General features: G+C 39.5%; 1 protein-coding gene across 4 annotated transcripts in view; it reads left to right on the top strand.

Annotated features, from left to right (window-relative positions):
• Window positions 1-25,363, top strand: part of AFF1 (ALF transcription elongation factor 1) — a 145,928-nt gene that overhangs the window by 72,572 nt on the left and 47,993 nt on the right. For 3 of the 4 annotated variants that reach the window (XR_002084563.2, XM_019465067.2, XM_019465042.2), the window contains exons 4-7: window positions 5,879-5,923; window positions 11,126-11,212; window positions 12,139-12,175; window positions 15,600-15,651. Coding sequence is in view for 3 of the 4 variants with exons in the window: in XM_019465067.2 (XP_019320612.2) it covers window positions 5,879-5,923; window positions 11,126-11,212; window positions 12,139-12,175; window positions 15,600-15,651 (221 nt within the window). In the remaining variant the exon portion in view is untranslated. The remainder of the gene's footprint in view (window positions 1-5,878; window positions 5,924-11,125; window positions 11,213-12,138; window positions 12,176-15,599; window positions 15,652-25,363) is intronic. The other variant, XM_019465048.2, reaches the window with a different exon arrangement.

The following is a 25,363-nucleotide window of genomic DNA, read 5'->3' as shown; positions in this document are numbered from 1 at the left end:
CTTTATGCCTTCATCTATCAATAGATTCTTAGGTTGTTTCCATATCTTGGCTATTGTAAATAATGCTGCAGTAAATGTGGGTTTGCTTATATCTTTTCAAATTAATGTTTTTGTTTTCTTTGGATTCTTTGGATAAGTACCCAGAAGTGGAATTGCTGCATTGTATGGTATTTCTAATTTTACTTTTTGAGGAACCTCCATACTGTTTTCATAGTGGCCACCCCATTTTGCATTCCCACCAACAGTGCGCATGGGTTCCCTTTCCTCCACATACTCACCAACACTTGTTATTTCTTGCGTTTCCCACCCCCCACCCAAATGTTTATTTTTGAGAGAGAGAGAAAGAAAGAGCACGAGCTGGGGAAAGGCAGAGAGAGTGGGAGACAGAATCCAAAGCAGGCTCCAGGCTCTGAGCTGTCAGCACAGAGCCCAATGTGGGGCTCAAACCCACAAACCGTGAGATCATGGCCTGAGTCAAAGTTGGATGCTTAACTGACTGAGCCACCCAGCCACCCCTTCTTGTCTTTTTGATAATAGCCATTCCCTTAGGTGTGAGGTGGTATCTCATTGTGGTTTTGATTTGCATTTCCCTGGTGATCAGTGATGTTGAGCATCTTTTCATGTGTCAGCTCTCTGTATGTCTTCTTTAGAAAAATGCCTATTCAGGTTCTGTGCCCAATTTTTAATTGGATTGTTTTCTGGATAGTAGTTGTGAGTTCTTTGTGTATTTTGGATATTAACCCTTAGTGGGTTGTTTGAAAATATCCTCTCCCATTCGGTAGTTTCCCTTTTTCGTTTTATTGATAGTATCCTTCATTGTGCAAAAGCGTTTAGTTTGATGTGGTCCCATTTATTTATTTTTGCTTTTGTTCTTGCCTGAGCAGACAGATCAAAAAAAAATATTGCTTAGACTGATGTTCAAGAGATTACCGCTTATCCTTTTTTTTCAGGAGTTTTATGGTTTCCGGTCTTAAAGTCTCTAATCCGTGTTGCGTTTATTTTTGTGTATCGTGTAAGAAGGTGATGTAGTTACATTCTTTTGCAAGTAGTTGTCCAGATTTCCCAGCACCATTTATTTAAGACTATCTCTTTCCATTTGTATGTTCTTGCTTCCTTTGTTGAAGATTAATTGACTGTACAAGCATGGTTTATTTCTGGACTCGATTTGGTTCCCTTGATCTGTGCATCTGTTTTTGTGCCAGTACCATATTGTTTTGCTTCCTATACCTTTGTAGTGTCGTTTGAAATCAGGGAGTATGATACTTGCAAGCTTTGTTCTTCTTTCTCAAGATTGCTTTGCCTATTTGGGGTCTGTTTTGGCTCTGTACAAATTTTCATACTATTCTAGTTTTGTGAAAAAATGTCATTAGTGTTTTGGTAATTTGCACTGAATCTATAGATTGCTTTGGGTAGTATGGGCATTTTACTTTATCTTATTTTACTTGTATTCTATTTTGGGGTAGTATGAACATTTTAACAGTATTCTTCTAGTCTATGAGCCACGTTATGTCTTTTTATTTATTTTTGTGGTCTTCAGTTTATTTCATCAATGTCTTACAGTTTTCAGAGTACTGGTCTGGTCTTTTACTTCCTTTGTTAAATTTATTCCTAGTTGTTTTTTTTGTTTTTTTTTTTTTTTATGTGATTGAAAATGGTATTGTTTTCTTAATTTCTCTTTCTGATAGTTATTAGTGTATAAAAGTGCAACAGATTTATGTATATTAATTTTGTATCCTGAACCTTTACTGAATTCTTTTTTTAGTTCTAATAGTTTTCTGATGAAGCCTTTAGAGCTTTCTATATATAGTTTCATGTCATCTGCAAATAATGATAGTTTTACTTCTTTTCCAATTTGGATGCTTTTTATTTCTTGTCTGATTGCTATGGCTAAGACTTCCAATAAAAGGGGCAAGAGTGGGCATCCTCATCTTGTTCCTGATCTTAGAAGAAAAGCTTTCAGCTTTTCACATTCGAGTATAATGTTAGCTGTGGTATTTCTTTTTTAAGTTTCTACAATAAGGGCTATATCTGCAGTTGATGGGTACATTTAGTACAGTCCCCCCCCCCCCCCCACCAAGCTAATGATGTTGCATCTTACAATAAATGGTATCAAATAGAAGAAATAACAGTACATAAAAAGGTTAATGCAATGTCAGGTACAATATGTATTCAGTAAGTAGCTGCTGTCATTTTATTTTCAATTGAATTATGGTTCCTGTGTTAAGTCCATACCTTTGTGGGGAAGCAAGGTCAGTCTACATACAGGATACCAGATTTGTGAGGCAGTCAGAAGTAGGTAGGCAGGAAGGAAGAGCTGCATTCCCCTAGGAACCTAGATACTGCCTGTGAGAGACAGCAGTGGGATTTGTGGTTGTAAGTGCTAAGGTCACTGTCTACACCGTGGAAGCAGAGCTGGACAAAGAAGGACCTGCAGACTAGAATTTCTTGATTCATGCAACCAGCATGGATTATTGTTGTTGCTTTTTATCCTGTCTTGTGCTTTGTGGAGGTCTTACCTGCAGATCTTCAGCCTTAACTAGGCTGTGCTTTAGAGAGGCTGATTGTTTACTATTTGGCTGCAGTGTTTGTTACAGGGACCTGGCTTCTCTGAGCAGGAGTGGCAGTACTCTGCTGGAGACCCTGTGGCAAAAGTGGATTTTAAGGAAAGGATTAGGCCATAATGGTTTGTTGAGCTTCCCCTCCCTTTTTGGAAAGTCTCCTTCCAGCGGCCGACTTGGAGGTGCCAAGATGTACTTTATTAAACACAAGAGAGCCTGTCCTTACAGCTCTTTCTCTGCAGACAGATTTGAAATACCTGTACTCTAGTTTAAGAGTCTCTAATTTGAGCCAGAAGAAGAGTAGAGATCTGAATTTCAGGCAGATGGAACATAAAATGGGCCCATGTTATACAGACTCTCTTTATATATCTCTATTATAACCTCTCCTCTTTTAAATACAGTTTGAAAAATATATCTTGATAAAGAGGAATTAACTCTAATTCTGTAACTTATTCTTAAATGGTTCAGTGTAGAGGTATGGGTGGGAGAGAAAAATACAAAGTAAATGCGATAGAATGCCAGCATTTGGGGAGTTTGGGTGAAGGGTACATGGGAATTTCTTTTATTATTTTTGTAATTTTTCTGTAAATATAAAATTATTTCTAAAAAGAAAAGTTGAAAATATCGTGAGCATCTTTCCATGCTATATAGATGTACTATAAAGGTCTTCAGCTAGATTCCTATTGTTGGGCATTTGATTATTTCCAGTTATTTGCCATTATAAACAGTGCTGCTTGGAAGTCTTAAAAAAATTTTTTTTAAGTTTATTTTGAGAGAGACACAGACCGCATGAGCGGAGGAGAGGCAGAGAGAGGGGTAGAGAGCGCAGGAATCCCAAGCAGGCTCCACGCTGCCAGCACAGAGCCTGACGTGGGGCTTGAACCCATGAAACTGTGAGATCATGACTTGAGCCGAAACCAAGAATTGGACACTTTAACCAAGTGAACCACCCAGGCGCCCCAGGGAGGTCTTTAAATATATCCTCATGTATTTGGAATGGAATCCCCACATCCCTTTGAAATACTCCCACTTTCATAATGGATTTAATAGGAACATTCACAGTAAATTAACCGATTAATGCTTGAACCTAAGACCTTATTTATAATTTTAAATGGGTTAAATGGTGACTCCTTAGCAATGTTTATCTTATCCAGATACTAATAAATACTGAGCTATAGAAAAATTTCTTCAATTCCGCTTCATCTCATATAATAACTTTAGGGACAGCTTGGCGGCTCAGTTGGTTAAGTGTGTCACTCTTGATTTCCACTTAGGTCATGATCTCACGGATTCATGAGTTTGGAACCTTGCATCAGGCTCTGCACTGACAATGTGAAGCCTGCTTGTGATTCTCTTTCTCTCCCTCTCTCTCTGCCCCTCCCCCGCTCAAAATAAATAAACTTTAAAGAAAAATAAAAACTTTAGAAAAAAAATCTTTTAGTGACACGAAACATCTTGGCTAGGTATTGACTCCTTGAATAATTAAGAAGTTCAGAAAATCGTTTAGTGTCCTGAAGTTACAGCTTTTTCATCTCATTCTGTTGGAAGCAGTGGAGAAATCTTTTTCTCTCTGATTCCTCACTTTCATTGATTCCCAGATATGTTAATTGGATTCCCATTCTCATTCCAGGAACAGATGGGATGAGGGGACTACTTGACCAGAGTCAGTAGTAATATGCTGTATCTCTGTTGTGTTGATCCACCTTCAGCTTATAATTGTTATTTGTCCTAATTATGCATGTGAAAAACTGAAACCATAGAATACTCTTAAATTTTATCATGATGTCAAAACAGCATTCATTTCTGTTCCTGACAGTTGTCCTGAAATGTTGGGTTATTAGTATTTGGTCCAGTTTTTAGGCATCTATTAATGGTTTTGAAAAACAAAGAGCAGGTAAGCAAGTCTAGTGTTTGACATGCATAATGCCTAAAGGCAGAGCTGATAGGACATGCGGACTAAAGGGATACCCTTGATTCTTTGGATGTACCTTCTGACCTCCAGAGCCAGTCAAAAATATCAAACTGCAAACATTTCAACAAAACTGTTTGCATGAAATTCACGTTTTAAAACCTGACCCCAGGCAAATTAAATTACATTTGAACATTGACGGATCCGTTCAGTTTGATTCCATGGCAGTGTGAATGTTGTATGCTCTTTTCTTTCCTTTGCCTTCATCCTTCAACTGGAATGGTGGGTTAATGAATCGTAGATCAGGAATTGGCAACCAGTGCTGTATTAAATTACACTCAGATCAGAAATGAGAGCCAGGAAAAGAAGCCTTTCATCTACTCTCCAGCTATGAGGCAGGTATTGGTATTGGACCAGACAGACTGGGAAGACCAGTAACGGGAGGAGTGTGTGTTGTATAGAACTTGACCGGGGCACTTGGCTGTGAATTGACACAGAGCAAAAAGTTGCTTTTCCAGGGAAAATCATGAGGTCGTGGGATTTCATGTCTCTAGTTAAGGAAAAATGATTTTTAAAGTTTTTTTTTTTTTTTAAACTTTTGCATTTTCTTTGCACTTATAAAGACTGTAAAAAGACATTTCCTAGACACCATCTGTGGTGGTGATATTGGTGGCAGCAGCCGTCATTTGTTTAGCTGGAGATAAGGAAGAGAAGTCTAAGTAGTAGATCTTTTATCCAAGACACTAGGAAATCTGTTTCTCCTAGGGTCTTTCTCTGAGGAAATACATAGTATGTGTTTGTGTGTACACACGTGTATGTGTATATTTGCGTATATAAGGTGAAAATGCTGGCTGGAAGCAGGGGCGGAGACACTGAAGTGAATGTCTTTACCTTAAAGTGAATCTTTGGCCAGTTAGAATATTACAAAAAAAAATCTGTCCGTGATTCGATGTTGGCCTTTTTAACTATGAGGTAGGTGTTCAGATGATTTCCATCTTTGTGTTCATTTTACTTGGCTCACAGGACACATGTTGCTATGAAGCGGCAAACTGCGACCCCAGTTTTATTTCTTTCTGCCTCTACTTTTGTTATATCTGTTTTCCCCATAGATTTAGTAATTTGCTAATTTTCACTAATACACACGTTTTCCTTTGGAAACTTTGATCTGAGGGTCAGAATTAGTCTGCCATTGTCTCCTGCAGAACCCCCTCCCCGCTCATTAAGTCAGGTTAGTCTCTGGTCTTGTTTTATCCAGAATGTGAAGTTCCTAATACTTAGCTAGTAAAGGGTGGCCCTGAGGTGATTCCACTCACCAGAAGGTTGCCGTATGAATACCAGCGTCTACTAATACCATCACCCGAGTTCTTTTTGTTTCTGTGCTAATCTTTCCCTTCTTGGTTTTCACTTTCAGCAGACCTACTCCAATGAAGTTCATTGTGTTGAAGAGATTCTAAAGGTGAGTTCATTTACTGTTTTTCATTTGAAGAAATGTTTAAGGAGGCAGGCATATCTCCATTTACTTTGACTTTAATGAACAGTTGCCATTTCCATACCCCTTTAAACTGTTCCCCTCCTCATACCTTCAAATGCAAAATAAACCAGAATAGTAACAGAAGGACTCTTAAAGCATTATTGAGCTCTCTGACAGACTCTATTAATTAAAATGAAATCTGCAAGCTGCAAGGCATTTGTCTCAGGTTTTTCTGGTGGCTCATAAAGACCCACAAGAGTTGCTCACTTCTCAGAAAGGAAAGCCCTCTGTATTGAGGGGTTAAATGGTGCTTGATTTATACCTCTGGGTGTTTTGTAATGGACACTTGCTATGTATGGCCTCATCTTCAGTGAGACCATGAATTTTTAAAAGAATGAAGAAAAACAGTAGGAAGTAAATGGATATCTATAAACTTACCTTGAAGGGTTATTTTTCACTCTTGTTTCTTGAGATGGTGCTGTGAACATTTTTGCTGTTTCTACAGATACATCATTGAACCCGTTATCTGTTGGTTCAGGGTTTTGTTTTGTTTTTTTCCCCCCACAAGGACAACAGATTCTTCCTAGAATTCAGTTCCAGGAAAAAAATAAATTAATTCTCCTCATGAACCAGTGTGCTTTCATTTTATCAGAGAAGAATTACATAAACTCTTTAGTTTCTTACTTTGGCTTCAATTTCCAGGAAATCTAGAGCTAAATTGAATGCTCAAGTACTATAATTGTAATAACTAAGGGTTTTGTTTATTTCTCATTGCTCCTCTTTGGCTTTTAACTTTCTTCCATGTCAGTGGAAGCATGTTAGTGCTATTCTTGCTTTATCTTTTACTGTAAGTTTTCTGATTTTTTTTGAAGTAGAGATCTGTATGACACATGTACCTATTCATTTGTATTTTCACCGTTCACTTTTCCTCAAAATATATGCTTATCCAATTTTTCCTTTAATTTTTTATTATAAAGTATTAAGTGGGTGGCATTGAAACCAGTAATTCTCACTTGCAAAAAAAATTTTTTTTTTTTTCCACTGTTTATTTATTTTTGAGAGAGACAGAGACAGGATGCGAGTGGGTTAGGGGCAGAGAGACAGGGAGACACAGAATCCAAAGCAGACTCCAGGCTCTGAGCTGTCAGCACAGAGCCCTACACGGGGCTTGAACCTACGAACTGTGAGATCATGCCCTGAGCCCAAGTCGGGCCCTTAACTGACTGAGCCACCCAGGAGCCCCTCACTTGCAAAATTTTTGACAAAGGTAGTGTCTAACCAGATGTTCAGATATTTGGAAAGCAGTTCCATCATTTCTGTTTTATAATTTTTGTCCCCTACTTTTATAGTTGGAATCTTCTAAGAAATATCTCTAAGGAAGCACACTTTGTACTGCTAAAATTGAACAATTTTTATGAACAAGCAAGTAAGATTAATAATAAACAGGTTATGTTGGTTAAGCTTTTGTCTCATCCTCTTCTTCTGATATTTCTGAAATCCTTTGGTGTGATGAGTAATAAAACAACAAATGACTTAGTTATAAAATATGGCCTTAGCATTTTCTCTGAAAGTGTGTGTGATTTGTTTTATAGTTATTTCAAAAGTAAATGCAACAATATAGATTACTTGTCTTCTGTATATATCAAATGTTGCTCTTAGATTTTGATGTGTTAATATACTCCTCATGAAATCCCTTATTTAGGATGATGGTATTAGAGTATCAGACAGTTTTAATTTAATAAACCTATTCATCGTCCCTCCCCTCTCCGCCAGTGTCACTTTCATGGGTTCTTGCTTACCTGGAAAGGCATGAAAGTGAACAGTTAATGCAAGCTACCAGGTGAGTATTTTCATTTGAAAATCATAGGGAGAGCAAATAGAAGGATATCCTGGACTGAGGAGGGACACAAGCCTTTGCATAGTGGAGACTTGGAGTCTTTCCCCCTACACTCACCCTCTCTTGGGGGCTCCAGCCATGTTATATGCACTCCTTGGGCCTCAGTTTCCTTGTTGGTAAAATGAAGGCCCTGGGCTAATAGATGATCCCTAGGGTCCTATCTAGCTCTTACTCTCTAGTGCTGATCCAGGTACTTTCCTCTGCCTCGTGGTTCATGTTCTTCTCTTTTACCAGCAATTTATGAAGATTGCCAGGAATCCTAACACAAATATTTCTGATGGGTGATAGAAGCAGTAAATAGTTTCCTCACAGAAAAAACAATCATAGAAAATCTTTCTTGGTTCTCTGGTGGAAATACGAAGAGTGGAAGTGTTTTAACAAAGGCCTATAATTCCTGCAGGCTGATGGGGTAAGAAGATAGCAGACAGTACTGGAGATTAGGAATTGGTCACACATGAGTTCCAGACAGCGGACTGTGCCCTCATGTCCTCAGTGGGCATAGGGCAACAGCTCGGGTTTTCTACTTACAGTGCCATGGCCTGGACGGCCTCCTGGGGAAGTCAGCACAGTACCTGTAGACAGTACCTCAGTGCAGCATTCTAGCAATTCTGGTACAGTGAGTGGTAGCACTGTTACTTGTTCATTCATTTATGCAACAAATAGCCACTAAGCCTCAAGTACTTTTCTAGGCACTGGCGATGCCACGTGAATAAGACCTAGTTCTTGCTCTAATGGGGATTACAGGAGGAAGATAATTGCATAATAAAAATATCAGGTATTGATGAGTGCAGTGATTCCCATAGCAGGCAAATGAAGAGGATAAGCAGAGGAAAGAATGCAAAAAGCCTTGAGGTGGGAACAGGTTGGTGTATTCGAGGAGCACCAGAAGTTAGAGGAAGCAGACAGTGTGTCTAGAGCAGAGTGAGCAAGGTAGAGAGCAAGGAGCAACAGCTCCGTGGCACCTGGAAGCTAAGACCCAGGCAGGTGCCACCTGATTTACCCTCATTCGTGTGGTAAGTCATTGTTAAGGTAGGGAGCGAGTTCATGGCCTTGTGTGCAATTCTGGGCAGCCTCCTTGCCTTATGGCCCCAATTCTCCTAAGGCCTAACTCCCTCCAGTAAGCCAGGCATTTAGGGAAGTATATAAATTCTTTCAGGCTGTTGGCAAACAACTTAGGTCCTGAAAGAGTTTATGCACTTTCCAACTGCCTAATTTAATAGCTGGGGCAGCCCTAGGCATTGTGAGCACAATGGACATTTTCTGGAAATAATTGGTAACTAAAAGTCATAGATGCCATTGGGATTCTAAAGAAATTCTTGGAAAACAGAAGGGGGGATACTTTCAAACACCTCAATTAATTATATTTTTATATTGTAGCATTATAATGATCCTGTTCCTTAAAGGATAGTCAAATAAATAAAACAGCAGGGCGCTCGCTTTGGTGCAGTATTGAAATTCTTTCAAAACTAGACTTAATTAAAAGTTGTGATGCTTTTAATTTATTAAGTACTTTTTATGACCATGTATCCAAGCATTTTACATAAATTACCCTCATTCTACTTAGAAAAATAAGTGGTCTTAGTTCACCCCTCACTGAGAACAGAGGTGCAGAGAGCTCAGGGACTGTAGGCTGCCAGGGCTGGTGAGGATCAGTTAGGATTCCAGTCTGGGACTCTGGCTCCAGAGTGGTTACTCTTTCCATTATATTCTAGGACAGGATTCTTCCTTTGTGCTGAACAAAGCAGATGGTTAGTCAGTAGGCATGGACATGTCTTCACCTTTAACAAAAATTACTCAAGAAAGCCAGCATCAGTTACTCTTCTTGTCACTGTGCCAGGTCATTTATGTCTGTCCTGGGGTGATAGCCACCAAGAGAGTGGCTGTGGGGAAAGGCAAGGGGAAAAGTGCAGAGTCTGGGAATGGAAATACTTGCTAGAGATCCATCTCCAGTTGTTCAAGGATCAGATGGCATTTCTGTGGCAATGGAGAGGTTGGTCCACACTCTGAAAAGAAATGCTATAGTATACAGTGTGTTATACAGGTGAAGTAATTCAGCAGTAAATCTGGGGTCACGAGCTTGCTCATAGGGAGTCGCCTGTCCATCTTTAAGCCAGTTTACCAAGCAAGTCTGACATGTGTGGGAATGAACTTCTTTCTCTTAGACTGGATAAGCGAAAGGGCCCACACCCTGTGCTCTCAGCCATCAGCTTCCTGGGACACCAAATCCAGTCATTTCAGACTTCAGTTTTCTCATCTGTAAAACGAAGGGGTTGATATTCATGATCTCCAATGCCATTTTAAGAAATCGTGTGTGTGTGTGTGTGTGTGTGCACCTACATATATTTGTGATTGGGCATGTTTAATCTGACATTCTGTTTAGGGCCAGGTTTTTAGCAAAGCAGAGTATAAGTCATGAATGCACTCAGAAAAAAAAGAATTCATGTCAGGATATATATATATTAATTTGGAAGATCTAAAAATCTTGCCTCCATAAAAATAGTGAATAGAAGTGAAACTTCTGTTGCTGGAAAGGGAACATAATTCTTAAAGGCCCTTTCCTCCAAAAAAGTTCATATGTACTAATAGTGTGTATCAGGGAAGGGTCAAATCCATTAAAACTCTCCCAAGTGGAACAAGTGACCTGAATTACTTGTTTGCTTAAGTCAAACAGGAAAGTTCTTCTTCCTTTGAACTTAAATAATTCCAGGAAATGCAATAAAGAAGCTGAGGGAGAAAGAACGCATTGAGTAGAGACTCTGTGTTCACGGTTACATAAGCTCTGTTAATACCTATTACTGTTTATATGCTTTATAATATTCAGTGTTAAGACCATTCATGTTCTGCATTCTTGTTTTTCTTCTTTGAACTGATTACTGTTTTGTGAGTTGGAGATCTTTGGTGTTTGAACATAGCCCATTAAGTAGGGGTTTTTTTTTAAAGTAAAATAACTTTTAAGATTTCACTTTTTATTTACTATCAACCCACTTTAAAAAGCTGGGGCGCCTGGGTGGCTCAGTGAGTTTAGCGTCCAACTTCGGTTCAGATCATGATCTCACGGTTTGTGAGTTCGAGCCCTGCGTCGGGCTCTGTGCTGACAGCTCGCGGCCTGGAGCCTGCTTCGGATTCTGTGTCTCTCTCTCTGTCTGCCCCTCCCTTGCTCTCTCTCTCTCTCTCTCTCTCTCTCAAAAATGAATAAATGTTAAAAAAAAAAAAGTCTTAAATAAAGTTAACTTACATAGCAATAAGTGTTCTATTTATAATTGTTCATCCCTTTCCAAATCTCTTTCCAGGAAATGACCCATTCATGGCCGCCTCCTTTGACAGCAATACATACGCCCAGTACAGCCGAGTCCTCCAAATTTCCTTTTCCGACAAAGGTAATTCCTTACAAGTACAGTAGGCACTGTATCCACATCAGTGAAAAGTCTTAAGTATTGCTGTGAACCAGATTAATCTAACACTAGCTGTTGGAATCTTTGCAGATAAGGTTAAAATTGCAGTTAATTTAGCTCTTAAAATGCTTCATAATGTTTTCAAACACTTCACTCTCCAAACTATGTCAGTAAGAACATCTTACATTTGTACCAAGTTTTATAGCTTATGAAAGCATTTAGGACTTTTCAGTAAATTCTCTGGGAATTCTGGGAAAACAGAAGTGCAGGGAAAGTAAGTAAGGTGAGTGTCTGATTCCTAGTTCAGGTCTAATACATAAATCTTCCACTTCTTATGCTTCCTAATTTTCTTAAAGTTTGATATGATCATCTACATTAGCGCTGGTTTTAGTAACAAGTGGATCAGTTGCTGACTTGCATGTTTCATTGAAGCATTTGTGAACAATGTATTTTAAACACTGCCGTTTTCCTTTGCTTATTTGTACTTTTGGATCTCCTTGGAGCTATAGAAATAGCACCTTCAGATCTGTGTTTTGTCCAGCTTTGTATGCATGCACATTGTTAATATATTATAGCTATTCCTTTCCATGGTATTGTTTTCAAAAGAGGTTATATCTACCCAAACCGGAATTTGCCATGTTAGATACTTTCCATATTTTCTCATGATAGTTTTTAAAAAATGTTCATTATTACTGGTTTTAAGGTAAAACGTTATGCTTTGCATAAAATAAAATAAAACAAATCTATCTTTGCTGTAAGGAAAAGTAAACTCTAGGAAACAGCAGAAGAAATAAAACCTATTTTATGTAAAAATTAGATTTACCAGTGTTCATCAGACTTAGTGGTGATGCTACGTAAGATTTATAAACCTTAGTATTTTGAGAACTAGAGATTTTTATTTTTCTTTCTAGGATTCTCAGCACATCAGTTCTGCAACTCAAAACCAAAGTAAGTAAATTGCGTGGAACTGATTTTTGCATTGAAAAACAAAGCATAGTTTTTACTGTTTTAATATAAGAAAATTAATGAAAAATGGCCTAGCACAGATGAGGGCTTCCTCTATTGAAAGAATAGGAAAGGAGGGAAAACATAAAACTGTTCTTTGGATGGAATTTCAGATTGTTGCAAAGACTTAATGAAGAGGTCGTAGTAAAATACTTAACAAATATAATGTGTTACAATTATAACAATTAGCTGTATATATAATTAATATATAATTATATAATTAGCTGATCTGTGCTACACATTTTGAATGTGGCTCTCAAAGCATTATAATTCAGGAATTATATATAAGAATAGATTGGAGTATTTTGTGTGGTTCTTGTGGGTTTTTTTCTAAAAAAAGTAAGAAATTTGTATAAGGAATAGAGCACACAGATGCTTTAGTTTTTCCTGTATGTATTCACCCTGTAATTCTTGCTTGTCTCTCTTTATGGATTGTAAATAGTTGGGAATTTAGGGGGAAACAGAAGTAAGCTAACTGGATCTAGCCTTTCTCTTCATCAGTAACCCCTTGGTTCAGTAAATTTTTTTGTGTACCAACTACATACAAGGCATTTGAAACCTTCTAAAAATGACTCAGGTATTTGCAGTCATTTAGTTTAGTAATATACGGTGAGCATCCAAGTTATGAAGTGCTAATCTTCAAAAAATAGGGCTACCAAAGTAGGATATGTATGTATGTCAGGAAAAGATTGTTCTTAGATATTTCATGGAGGTGACTCTTCCTCAGATCTCCCCACCTCATTCTTTTCCCTTACTTACATTTTTCCCTTTATTATTCTATTGTTTAAATTACAAGGATGTGGGGAGAGTAGAAAAGGTGAGGAAAGCAAGAAGCAGAATATCCTTTCCTCTAGAATGGGGGTGGGCCCATCATAGCCTGAGAGTCCATCTGTTCTGCAACTATATTTTGTAAAGGTTTTATTAGGACACAGCCTTACCCATTCATTTATTATTATGCTACAAGGTACAGCATGCAAAGTCCACAATATTTACTGTCTAACCTTTATAGAAAAAGTTCGCCATCCCCTGCTCTAGATGTTGAATAAGATCTTCAATGAATTTATTACTGAATTTCCCCTACATGCAGAGAAGTAAACCTGATCATCTTGCCACAGTATTGTATAAGTAGCAAGGTAAAATTAACAGAATTGGTGGGGAAATCTTTTTTTCTCAACGTCTTGGCTGCCTATACAGAGACAGATAAGCAGTGAGAGTGGCACAAGCCTTAGATGCATTGCCAGCTTAGCTGTGGATAGGAGTAGTATGTGCCCCTTTTACTTGTTGCTCTCCCTGCTCCCCCTTTGCTGGGTCTGCCGGTCAGGCAGATTGTATGCCTTCCACTGGCTTACAGCTCTGATGATTGCTCAGTCTTGGTTTAGAAAGATTCCCTTTAATTCTTTGTTTGATTTCCTTCTTATAGCAAAAATATAGTTGAAGATGAGCTGGTAAGCACTTTTTTTGGCTGTGGATGGATGGCCGCCCTCTTGGCCACTGGAGTAGCATGGGCTGATTCCCCCTTATTCTGATATGGTTTCAGACCCTGGCAGGACTCCAGTAGATCTTGGCTCACTAGATGCTTACCCTGGGGTTTTTCCTGCTGCTGCCACTCTGTCTGTTGGTGTTCTGGGGAACCTTGTTCACTTTTGTGAGACTGGCCTTTGCAGGGCCTCGTTGGACCCTAGAAGGGTCTAGTTGTATGTTGGATGAAGAGGGAGTAGATTATGTGCCGATTTAGTGGTCAGAAAAGTAAAGTTTGACATGTGTTTCTCAAAGTATGCTCAGCAAGAGCATTCAAATTTCTTGAGAGGTTATCTTCAGGTTTTAGAGTCTGTAGAGAATGAGGTATAAGGGTTTTACTTGCATGCCCCAGTATTTATGTTCACAGGTTTGCAAAAACATGACTGCCTGAGGATAACCAAGCCTCGTGGTGCTTAAGACCCAGTGAAGACCACTGTATGGGAGTCCCTGTGACTGTGTTGAGGAGTGACCTTAGCCCCTCCCATTTGTAGTCCTGCCTCCAGCTTTAGCCCCAAGGGGAAGCAGTTCAAAAATATCATGCAAGAGCTGCTGCCACCATGAGGACAGAGTGATTAATTACAGGGTCTCCATATGACATTTTTGGGAAATCTTCAACGGTATCTTAAAAGGCACCCATATTGCCATTCCACTTCAAGTTCTGTTTCAGCTATTACCTCACACCTAGAGCAGGCTCCCAGCTGGTTCGTTTCCTCCACATTTACTATTTCCCCATTCCCTTCTAGGTTCTATCAGGTGGCACCACTAGACTAATCTTTCTGAGGAATCTGTCATGTTCCTGTTTAGACCTTTGGTGATGTCTCATTGCCTAACAATGTTATAACTTACCATCGTGGCATCCAGTGCCCTCTAAAATTCAACCTTCACCCATCTTTCTGTGGTGTCCACACCTTTTGTGCCCCACCCTTACCGTTTCCAAATCTGTGCCATTTTAAATCTTCCCTCTTCTCTGCCTTGGCTTACACGGTCTCTTCTGCCAAAGGCCTTCCTCACCCTCCTGTCTCTCTATGGCCAGAGCAGTCATTCTGTCAAAATCTCCCCCATCTTTTGTGACACAATTCATTTTGCTCCTTGTCTAACTTGCCTTCTTTAGTCATAGTCAACAGACCATTCCCTAGATTCCTGGTACAGTTAATTTATATGATTGATTTGTGTACTCGTCTCACACTGCCTGGGGTCATAGATATTTGTGTGCCTGTCACGTGTTCCTCAGTTAATTGTAAGCTCATCGAGGACAGGGTCAAATGCCTTGAACATCTTGTATCTGTGAGGCATTCTGCAGGTAGCTGTTGAATAAATAAATGGGGGCAGGTGTTGAATAACGGGGGTACGGATGAGAAGGGGAGCACACTTGACCAAATACAGAGGCTGAGAAAAGGGAGTGCTAGCAAATCACTGAAAGATAGGTGAGGTCAGACCAGGTGAGAGTGAGTGCCGCCCTGGCATAGTGCTAACACGTGAGCCGCCCCCCACAACCCGACGTCAAGGAAAGTCAGGTTCCAGCATGTAGGAAAGTTACCAGCCATGTGGCAGTGTGTGCTGCAAGCAGTTCTTTTCTGTGTTTTTGCTCTGTTCAGGATTCTTTGATTCTGAGCAAGTCTACTCTAGAGGTGACGTAAGTTATTATATAATGGTGAGATTGTACCAAGTGCGGTGTGTATAGCAAGCACTGTGGTTGACTGAGTTCAAGTATACTAAACGATTAGGTGGAAAAGATGAGGACAGGGGTGGAGGGACAGCAAAAAAAAAAAAGGGGGGGGGGGTGGGGGGTTATAAGAAACTCATGAATATATCTCACTGTGTTGCTTTGATCATTTTCCTTTCCCCACAGAACAATATGATACATCTTCAAAAAACCACACTAATTCTCAGCAGGGAACATCGTAAGTAAAATGCTTTTGTTTATTAAGAGTTTATAACGTAACATTGTAATTTCCCACGTAAATCTATTGCCTAGATTTTTTTGCCCTACTGCTTTCAAGTAATGGCTTTCTTTCATGAACTACCACTGCTTTGTAAAAGGAAGTAATACCCTAGATTTATGCTTGGATTAAGTTCTCCTGTTGAGGGTTCAGGTTCCATAACAGAGTTTGCCAAGGGGTTTTCTCAAAAGAAAAGCATTTGAGCTGTTATTTACATATTAACTGTGGAAAATAGAAGGTTTTAGCTTAGTAAAATTCAGTCTCAAATAGCTTTGGCTTTAGGAAACAAATTTGGGGGGATGTGTACAATTTAAGATTTTTTTTTTTTTGCCACTTTTTTGGCCTAGTTTTAACTAATAAAGAACAAGTCCTGTTGCCCAGCTGTTCTTTATTAAGGCCAAGTAAGTCCAGATACATTTGGGGTTTTTGGAACAGTTTGAAGTACATAATAAAGATTTTTAAATCAGCATTTTGACCTAATTTGTCATTTCTTGATGGTATTAAAGTAATATTTCTTGCTTTTCATACAACTAGGAAGGCTTTTTAGGAACTAGGTGATACTCCTTCAGTATCTAATCAGTAATTGACCAGGAGCTGCCAATCTCCCAGAATTTGAGGTTCGAGCTCCAGCTTTGCTCTGGGCACGGTATTTGTCCCATGTGCTTTGGAAGGAGGCATTGCTGTGGGTTGAATTTTTAAAAAGCTGTGTAGTTGAGGCAAAGAGGTTATTTTATCTTTTCACCGTAACTCTGAATGTGAGACTGGATTCAATCCCTGTTCCTAAGCACCAGCTCCTCGATGGAATTTGTTTTCAGTTCTCCATAGCAAAATCAGAAGGAAAAAAAAAAAAAAAAAAAAAAAAATATATATATATATATATATAAAACATGATTTTTTTTTTAAGATTAACCTATTGTAGTTTGAAGGGTGGACTTTTCTGTGTGTGTAATAAAAATTATTTTATTTATAGTACTGGCAGATGGTGAACATTTGCTTGTTTTTATTGTCCTTTTACCAGAAAAAATGTTTAACCCCTATGTGCGTTTTCTTTCCTTTTTTCCCTCTTTTCTGCTTCTGCTGCTGCTGCTGCTGCTGCTGCTGCTTCTGCCTTTTCTCCTCCTCCCTTCCCCCTCCCCTCTGGCGCCCCTCCTCCTTCTCTTTGTCCTCCTCCTCCTCCCTTTTTAATTCTTCTGGCTCCTAAATTCTGAAAGTATGGAACCACTGACTTAGATTACATTGAAAGGAGGAGAGTTTTTAAACCAGTTGATGGCTGGTAGAAAATAGAAACTATAGATCCAGGGACCACAATTGCAATAATTCTGTGGAAGCTCTAACTTCCCCAGGGTTGTACACCTTGTACTCTTTGTAATGGTTGGTAGTAAAGCCCTTTATACAATAAAAGGCCCTTGTCAGTGTCTTTGGGGACAGTGAGGAAGAGGGAATTAAAGAGCCTGCATCCCCCTTGGCAGTAAGATTAGCAGGGAGGAGTTCCCCTTGGAGCAGCGCTTGGAGGCAACAGCACCAAGAGAAGGAAGCCGCTGTGTGCCTGGGCCTGGGGGTAGAGGAAAAAAGGCAACTCTGGTATGAGCTAGGCCTGAGGGCTAGGCAGCCTCAGACTGAGCGGGCCAAAGTTACAGCTTCCCACACCAATTTCCATCAGCTTTCAGGCTTGGGTAGTTGGGTAGACCATTTTCTCTGACAGTTTTGCTCCTCAGAGGAATAGGCAGTTCTCCTGCCGAGTTAAACCACTGAAATCAGAGGTGCCTGAAAGTGTATGGCAGGCAAACTTCTGTCTTGTGACGTACATAGTGCTTTCTTCGTAAAACTGTTCATTTGCCAGAAATAAAATCACGTAGGAAAGAATATTTATTATGATCCTGATAGGTTGAAGGAGGGGAGGAAAGCAGGGCCTGTGGAAGGTGAAGAGGAAAAGGAAGCATGAAATAGGAGAGAACGTAGTCTCCAGGCTCAGTAGAATAATGAGGGTGGTATGGCTTTGGTTGGATGGGGGTGGGGCTGGTGGTATCGATAAGTGCCAAATGTACCTTGGGGGAAAGGAATCACTTCAGTGTCCCAATTAATTTGTAAAGTGCAGTCGTAGTTTCAGATTTAGTATGTCACATCTGTTAGTGCTCACGGGTTAATTTGATCTAGCGTCAGCATTAAGGTTCTTTGACATGTAGTTAAACGATTTGAGTGGCACACAGAGTACCAGAGGGATGGCCTAATGTACTTTGAATGTCAGGGGAAAATGTTAATTTTGGGGTCGTTTGTACTTTGGTTTAAAAAAATCAATCCAGGTCTTAATGCTTTTTCTTTCAGTCGCAAATATTTTGGAATCCTTAGAAAAGTGGAGTAGTGCATGTGAAAGGAAAACAGAGTGACCCAGTACTGGAGAATAAGTTTGTGGAGAGTCTGTATTAACTCTTAACATCTGTCCAGGCTTGGGGTGGGGAGCAGGGCAGGGCAGCGGGGGCCATTAGCTAGGTGGTGGAAGGATGTAGGTGTGAAAGAAATATGTGCTGAATCCCTTACTTTTTAACCTCTGAAGTTGAAACTCTCAAATGATGAATTCCTTCTGCCAACCTTTGCTAGGGAGTGAATAGCTATGATGTTAGTGCTGTTTGCCCTTAAATTTAGGGGAAGTGGTATTGATTTAAGGCCTCCTGACTTTGGAATCCTTTTCTAAGGCTTAGATCTGTTGAGTTCCCAAGGCAAAGTGTAAGGTATAGCAAAACCTTGGATTACGAGTAACTTGGTCTATGATGTTCTGCGACACGAGCAAACGTTTCTTTTTTATTTTTCTTTTTTAATTTTTTTTTAACGTTTATTCATTTTTGAGAGACAGAGACAGAACATGAGCAGGGAAGGGGCAAAGACAGGGAGACACAGAATCTGAAGCAGGCTCCAGGTTCTGAGTTGTCAGCACAGAGCCCAATGCGGGGCTCGAACCCACGAACTGCAAGATCATGACCTGAGCCGAAGTTGGTCGCTCAACCAACTGAGCCACCCAGATTCCCCACGAGCAAGCATTTCAAATAAGTTTTAACTTGATAAATGAATGATGTCTTGCAGTACGAGTAGTACATGATGCCGAATGTGACATGATCACAACTGAGCCAGTGGTTCTTGAAATTCACTTTGATACATGCTTTGGATTACAGGCATGTTTCTGGAACAAATTATGCTTGCAAACCAAGGTTTTATTGTATTTCCTTCTTCTATACACTTAGGTCCTTTTATAATTCCCTTGTTGTGCAGCCAGATATAGTTGACCAGTGTCATTGTTTTTTGTCAGCCTCTCAAAAGAGATCATGTGTTTATTCTAGAAACTACAAAGCACTTGAATAGGTGTTACCGTGCTAACTTCTTTCTCCCTTCCTACCCTACCTTCAAATCGCAAGTTTTTACTAGAAGGTGTCCTCCTTTATTTTTATTGGTTCCACTTCCAAAATCATCAGTATTTATTGGGACTAAGAGGCAGAAATTAACCATTTTAGCAATTTGAAATTTTTATTACTCACATGGGAAGTTTCTTCTGACATGAGGAGAATATCTGGATATGAAGGCTGGGATTGGGATGGTCCTGGAAGTTTGACAAAAAGGAATGGTGCAAAGTTAATAAAAGCTGGGAAGAGTCTGATACCTTTTTAAGTGAGTCTGAGTTTTCATCTCTTGCTCAAAACATTATTGGTTTTTAAATATCTTGGTAAAAGAACTAGGGAAAACCTATTCTATCAGTTTATTATAATATAAAATCATCACTTCAGGACATTTGACAGTTGAAATGTCCCAGAATGAAGTCTAAAGAAGTGGCTTATCTATACCAGTTCATCTAAATCATATTTAGCCTAAGGAAATTATTATTTTTGTTTTTACTATTTGCTGATACACATTTCAGAAGAAGTAGTAGAAATCACCCTAATGTGCATAGCTTATAAATTATCTGTCACTGAGGTCACACTCCTATGGCCTTATTCACAGTTCTTCAAAACAAAGAACAAACATTTGTGCTGGTCACTTATGTGTTGGTAGGACTACATTAAAGTTGAGCATCACAGAATGTAAATGGAGAGCCCATTTTTAATGATAATTCTCAGTACTCAGGACCAGGTGTTGCTGGAGAAGAATACGCTTCATATTCATTCCCAATTTGTCTGATGAATTCAGGGATATTGGTGTTCATAATTATTTTAGTTACCTAGGTATTTTAAGAAGTGTTAGTTTTCAGGAGAAAAGGTAGAATTGTAAAATGAAAGCAAATAAGGATTATAGCATTTTATATTTATTTATTCTAATTAATTTATTTTTTTTAATGTCTATTTTTGAGAGAGAGCATGAGTAGGGGAGGGACAGAGAGAGAGAGGCAGGTAGAGCCCAGAGCCTGACACGGGGCTCAAGCTCCTGAACTGTGAGATCATGACCTGAGACGAAATCAAGAGTTGGAAGCTCACCCAGGAGCCCCATGGAATATAGCTGTTTTTAAAAAAGGAATTAATGTTAGCCATGCTATAGAGAAATGAGAATTTATAAAATGGAGTATTAAAGAATTTCTTTAAAAGAATTTGTGTTAAAATTTATTTTAGAGCATAAATTGGGGAGAGAGGCAGGGCGGGGGGAAGGAGGGAGAGGGAGAGAGAGAGAGAGAGAGAGAGAATAAATGAATGAATGAATGAGAATGAATGAATGAATTTAAGCAGGCTTCACACTCAATGCGTGAGCCCATCATAGAGCTCCATCCCGTGACCATGGATCATGACCTGAGCTGAAATCAAGAGTTGGACCCTCAACCAACTGAGCCTCCCAGGTGCCCTGCCCACCAAGAATTTCTACTCTTAAGTGAAAGCAAACAAAAAGAATCTTGGTGTGCAATATTTTACAAAAATCTGCTTATTTCAGAATTATAGTCCCTCAGGCACATTAAACCAATATTTAGAAAATACTGAAACTCCCAAATGTAGAATCACCTCTTTTCCTCATTTGCACTGTGCTGTAACCAGCACCTGGTAGAATTATGGTCTCTTGGAATAATCATTTTAACTCTTAGATTTCTAGCTTTAGTAGATGATATTCTTGAATCCCTTGGAGGATAATATTTGACTTAACATTCTATACAAGCTCATGCTGGAAACTTGCATAATATTAAAGGGATATTCTGATGAGGCTATGAAATGAAGCATACTTTAAATAATTATAAAACTAATACTAAGGTGCTAGAGGATTGTCCTCTTCAGACTTTTCACCTTGGAGCTGAATTTTCCCAAATGATCCAGCCATGGCTTAAACTACTTTGGGAGTGCCCCTTTAGGATAAAATAACTGCTATATTTGGTCTTAGACCAAAGATAAATAAAATGGACCAGAAGAATAAATTTATCGCTTGTCTGTTGTATAATAGGTAAGTGCTAGGAAAATGAGTTTCTTCTACAAAAGAAAAATTATTCTCCTTATTTAACATGCTTTAGACCCCAATTATATAAATCTTATTCTGAGGGCTTGGCTCCAGGTGACTTTGGAGATATTTCTAAAAATTGCTTCTATTTATGCATTGAGTGCATAACTAGTGAACACATGCTGTGTGCCTGGTGCTCCTTTAGGGACTTGGAAACAGTGGCCAATAAGACAAAATTCTTGTCTTCCACATCTTGTAACTTAATGCGGGTGGCATGTAATACAAACTTGGTGATGTGATAGTGACAGGCTCAGGGAGGAGTTCTTTTGGGTGGTGGTGAGATGTTTGGGAGGGAGGTCAGGAAAGGTCTCTCAGAGGAGGTAACATTTGATCTGGAGCCTGAATGATGAGAGAGGAAGGCAGAGAACTCCTGCCACATCTAAAGGGGTTTGATAGATTTTGCAGCAGGCTCTGAAGCCACTTGAAAACATCAGCAAGTCATTCTTACTTGGGGTGACAACTTTGAAGTAGTTCCTTTGCATATGCAAAAACATGGTTTTTAAGGGAGCCCATGAAGGTCGATTCAAGTCTCACTTTGGATCATAACTGCTGATTTACTGCAGTAACTGACCATAGACTAATTTAAACATGGGTTGAAAGATTGAATAAAATGTTTTAATTTGCTAAGAATCTGTTAGCCCTAAAGGCAGTTTGTACATTCCACCCACTGTGGGATGGTAGGCTATTACTAAATGAACAAGATGTGGTCTACTTCCATAAGAATGTCTATTCTGTCTCATCCTGCATGGGCCTCCAAAGCCCTCTGATAATTTACCTCTCTACCCTCCCTTACTACCCCTCTTCCTGAATACTCTGGTGTACTTTGCACTGTGGCCACGTTGGCCTCCTTGGCCTCCTTGCTATTTTCTGTGCCCTGATCACTCTACCCTCTATTTGTGCAATGGACGCCACCCCCTTATCAGTGCAGACTTCTTTAACTACCCCATGTAGAAAAGGAACCCGAACCCATCTTTATTCTTTTATTTCCCTCCATAGGCTTTTTACCCATTGAAAAAGTATATATTTAGTTGTTTATTTCCCTTTTCATAAGGGAAAAGTATTTATTTTAGTTGTTCATCTCCTTCTCCTAGACTGTAAGTGCCACAAAACAGAATTTGTCTGCTTAGAGTTGTATCCATTGAGTCTAGAGCAGGGTTTGGCATATAGTAAGTACTAAGAGTAAATGTGGAAGGAAAAAATATTACACATAGATTTGATTAAATATATGCATAAGCAATATTTTTTATTAATTTTTTTAATGTTTACTTAGAGCATGAGCGGGGAAGGGGCAGAGAGAGAGGGGAGACAGAATCCTAAGCAGGCTCCACGCTGCCAGCGCAGAGCCTGATGCGGGGCTTGAACTCGCGACCGTGAGATCATGACCTGAGCTGAAATCAAGAGTTGGATGCTTAACTGACTGAGCCACCCAGGCACCCCAATAAGCAATATTAGCAGGATTTTCAGCGGTAATTTTTCCCAGTTCTTCCTGGTTGTCCAGTAGGTCATTCTTGCACTAGTATCTTATGTCATACCTTTTTTTTTTTTAAGTAATCTCTCTGCCCAACTTGGGGCTTGAACACATAACTTTGAGCTCAAGAATCATGTGATGTACTGACTGAACCAGCCAGGCACCCATGTTACATTTACTGATTTAGTCTTATTATTTACTTCAGATTTCCCTTCATTTATACTCTTGTAATTTTTCTCATATCCTTATGTGACCTCGATAATCTTCACCTCTTCCATGGATTTTAAATCATCTTTTACACCTCTGGCAATTTTTACTTAATCAGCCATAACCTCAATTACTACAGTAGATCATGTACTGAGCCACTTTCCCCTCAATCTTGTTTGTCCATAACCTCCCATAGTTCATGAATTTGAGTAATGCCAACACTGTCACCATTTATGGAGAGTTCCCCTTAGATGTAGTGTCAAAGCTACTTGAGATTTGTTTTTTCGATTTTTCATTTAGTGTACGTGGAACCTTCTTCATAATTTGTAATCTTCCATCATCTGCAAAACATTTTGCAGTCCTTATTGCTGCCCTTTACCAGAAAAGGAATCACAGCCTGATTGAATTTTAGATTTGAAGAATTATGTATGTCCACTTTGGAGCCCAGCCTCTTTCTCTTTCCCTGCACTCCATCACCCGTCCTATTCCCAAATCAGTTTTAAGTTTGTGAGATTGTTCAAGTTTACACATTCTCACGTGTTCATTAGCGGTTTCGAAAAAGTATTACTTACTGTTTTAAACACACCTAATACCAGGGTTGTGACTTATTAATTACCGTGAGCTTGCCTTCACTTGCTCTTTCCCCAAATAAAATGTATGGCGTGATCATAGGAAATGTTGAGCCAAAAAATCCATTTATTTATGTCATTTTGGGGTTTGAGTTGAGATGTTACAGAATATTGGCAGTGAAGTCTTTGGCAAGCCCAGTACTGAGGAATGGGAAAGGAATAAAGGCTTGTCTTGTGTGTCTTCGCACAGTAACAGTCGGGCCATGAGTCACTGAAGCGCGCCTGCCGGAACCTGTACGTGGCTCTGTCGGCTCTGTGGAGCAGCTGCCTGAAGAATGCGTTTGTACAAAGGGGTTTGAGGGTTGTTTGTAACCTTTAAGTGAAAACTCTCCCTCACCAGTAATGTGAAATGTGGTTAAACCTCCGTGTTAGTTCAAAGAGTTGCTGTACCTGAGTATTTGGCTTCTTTTGAACAGTGCTACGGTAGGCCGTATGGTGTCCTATGCTTTGAAATAACTGCTTTGTCTTGCGTTTGGAAGTGAAATTTGTTGTTTCACCCATTTTAAAAGTATATAAGGGTTCTAGTTCATTTATTTTTATAAGGGAAAAATAGTGTATTCATTTTATTCCAACAGGATAATTACTATTTTCTTTTAAATCCAAGTCTTTCAGGGGATTCTGAAGCTTAGATTCCATCCCATCAGGTAGGTTTTCCAGCCCTTGTGTCCTTTATTGGCCAGAGCAAGGGGGTCATATAAGATGGAATGGCTTTTGCATTCTGGATCCAGCATGAACCAACCCCATGATCTTCAGCTAGCAAGCTAGGTGGCCATTCTGAGCCCATTGCCTCACCCTTAGAATGTGACGGGATGATGAGAGGCAGCCTATAGGGTTGTGAGCAAAGGCAGTGATTATAGAGTTGTGATCACGCAGTGGGCGCAGCTATGTGGTACTGTTACTTATTCAGCAAAAGCAGTGCTGTTCATTCAGCCAGCCTTTTAGGGTCCCTGCCAAGTTCTGGATATAGAAGATATGAAGGTGAAAATGACTTGATCCTGCCCCAGAAAAGCTTACAGTTGAGTATGTCCCTTGAGCCTTATGCTCTCTTGACCTAGATCTTACTGGTATGAGTGAGACTGGGTCTAAGAGATTTGATTCCCTTCTAGGGGTGCAAAGGTGGTCACCCAGATGTGCTATAATTAGTTTTGCCATTTTTCCCATTAAGGACCTGTTCTTCTACATATGGTATGTGAAGTGCAGTATAGTAATGTACTTGGCCTCAGTCATGCTTGTTAGTGGGACAAACGGGGTTTTAGCAGCTGGTTCCTTTACATTTTTTTCTTTATCTCTAACAGTAAAACTTTTACCTGTCATCTGGTTAGATTTTCTCCTAACTATATAGATTCTTTTTTTTTTTTTTTTTGTAAAGTCACAATGGCATTCATGATTAATTTTCTATATTGGCAAAACTTAGTTATGGTTCTTAAGTTAACTTTTTTTGTTTTTGTTTTTAGTGTTTACTTATTTTTGAGAGAGAGAGAGAGAGAGAGAGACAGAGCACGAGCAAGAGAGGGGTAGCGAGAGACACACAGAATCCTAAGCAGACTCCAGGTGTCAGCACAGCCCGATGTGGGTCTTGAACCCACAAACCATGAGATCATAACCTGAGCTAAAGTTGGATACTTAATGACTGAGCCACCCGGGCACCTCAAGTTAATTTTTTTCTTAATACAGATGTAGTACATGTTTGTTAAAAAAAACTTTAGAGGTTCCCGCCCCCCTCCCCCCATTAGCATGCTGGTTTATGTTGAGCTACCCATCTGGCGATAATAATAAACTATGGTTTCTGGAAGATTCCGTGGTTACTTTTGGCAGACACTGACAATATAATATGTTGATTTTTGCATCAGGGCGCCCGGCTGGCTCAGATGGTAGGGCACACGATTCTTGGCCTTGGGGTCACGAATTCAAGCCCCAT

The sequence above is a fragment of the Panthera pardus genome, unplaced genomic scaffold (genome assembly GCF_024362965.1).
Source record: "Panthera pardus isolate Hobbes unplaced genomic scaffold, ASM2436296v1 HiC_scaffold_13, whole genome shotgun sequence".
Lineage (NCBI taxonomy): Eukaryota > Metazoa > Chordata > Mammalia > Carnivora > Felidae > Panthera > Panthera pardus.
The sequence above is the reverse complement of the archived record's forward strand: the minus strand, read 5'-3'. Positions and strand labels throughout refer to the sequence as shown.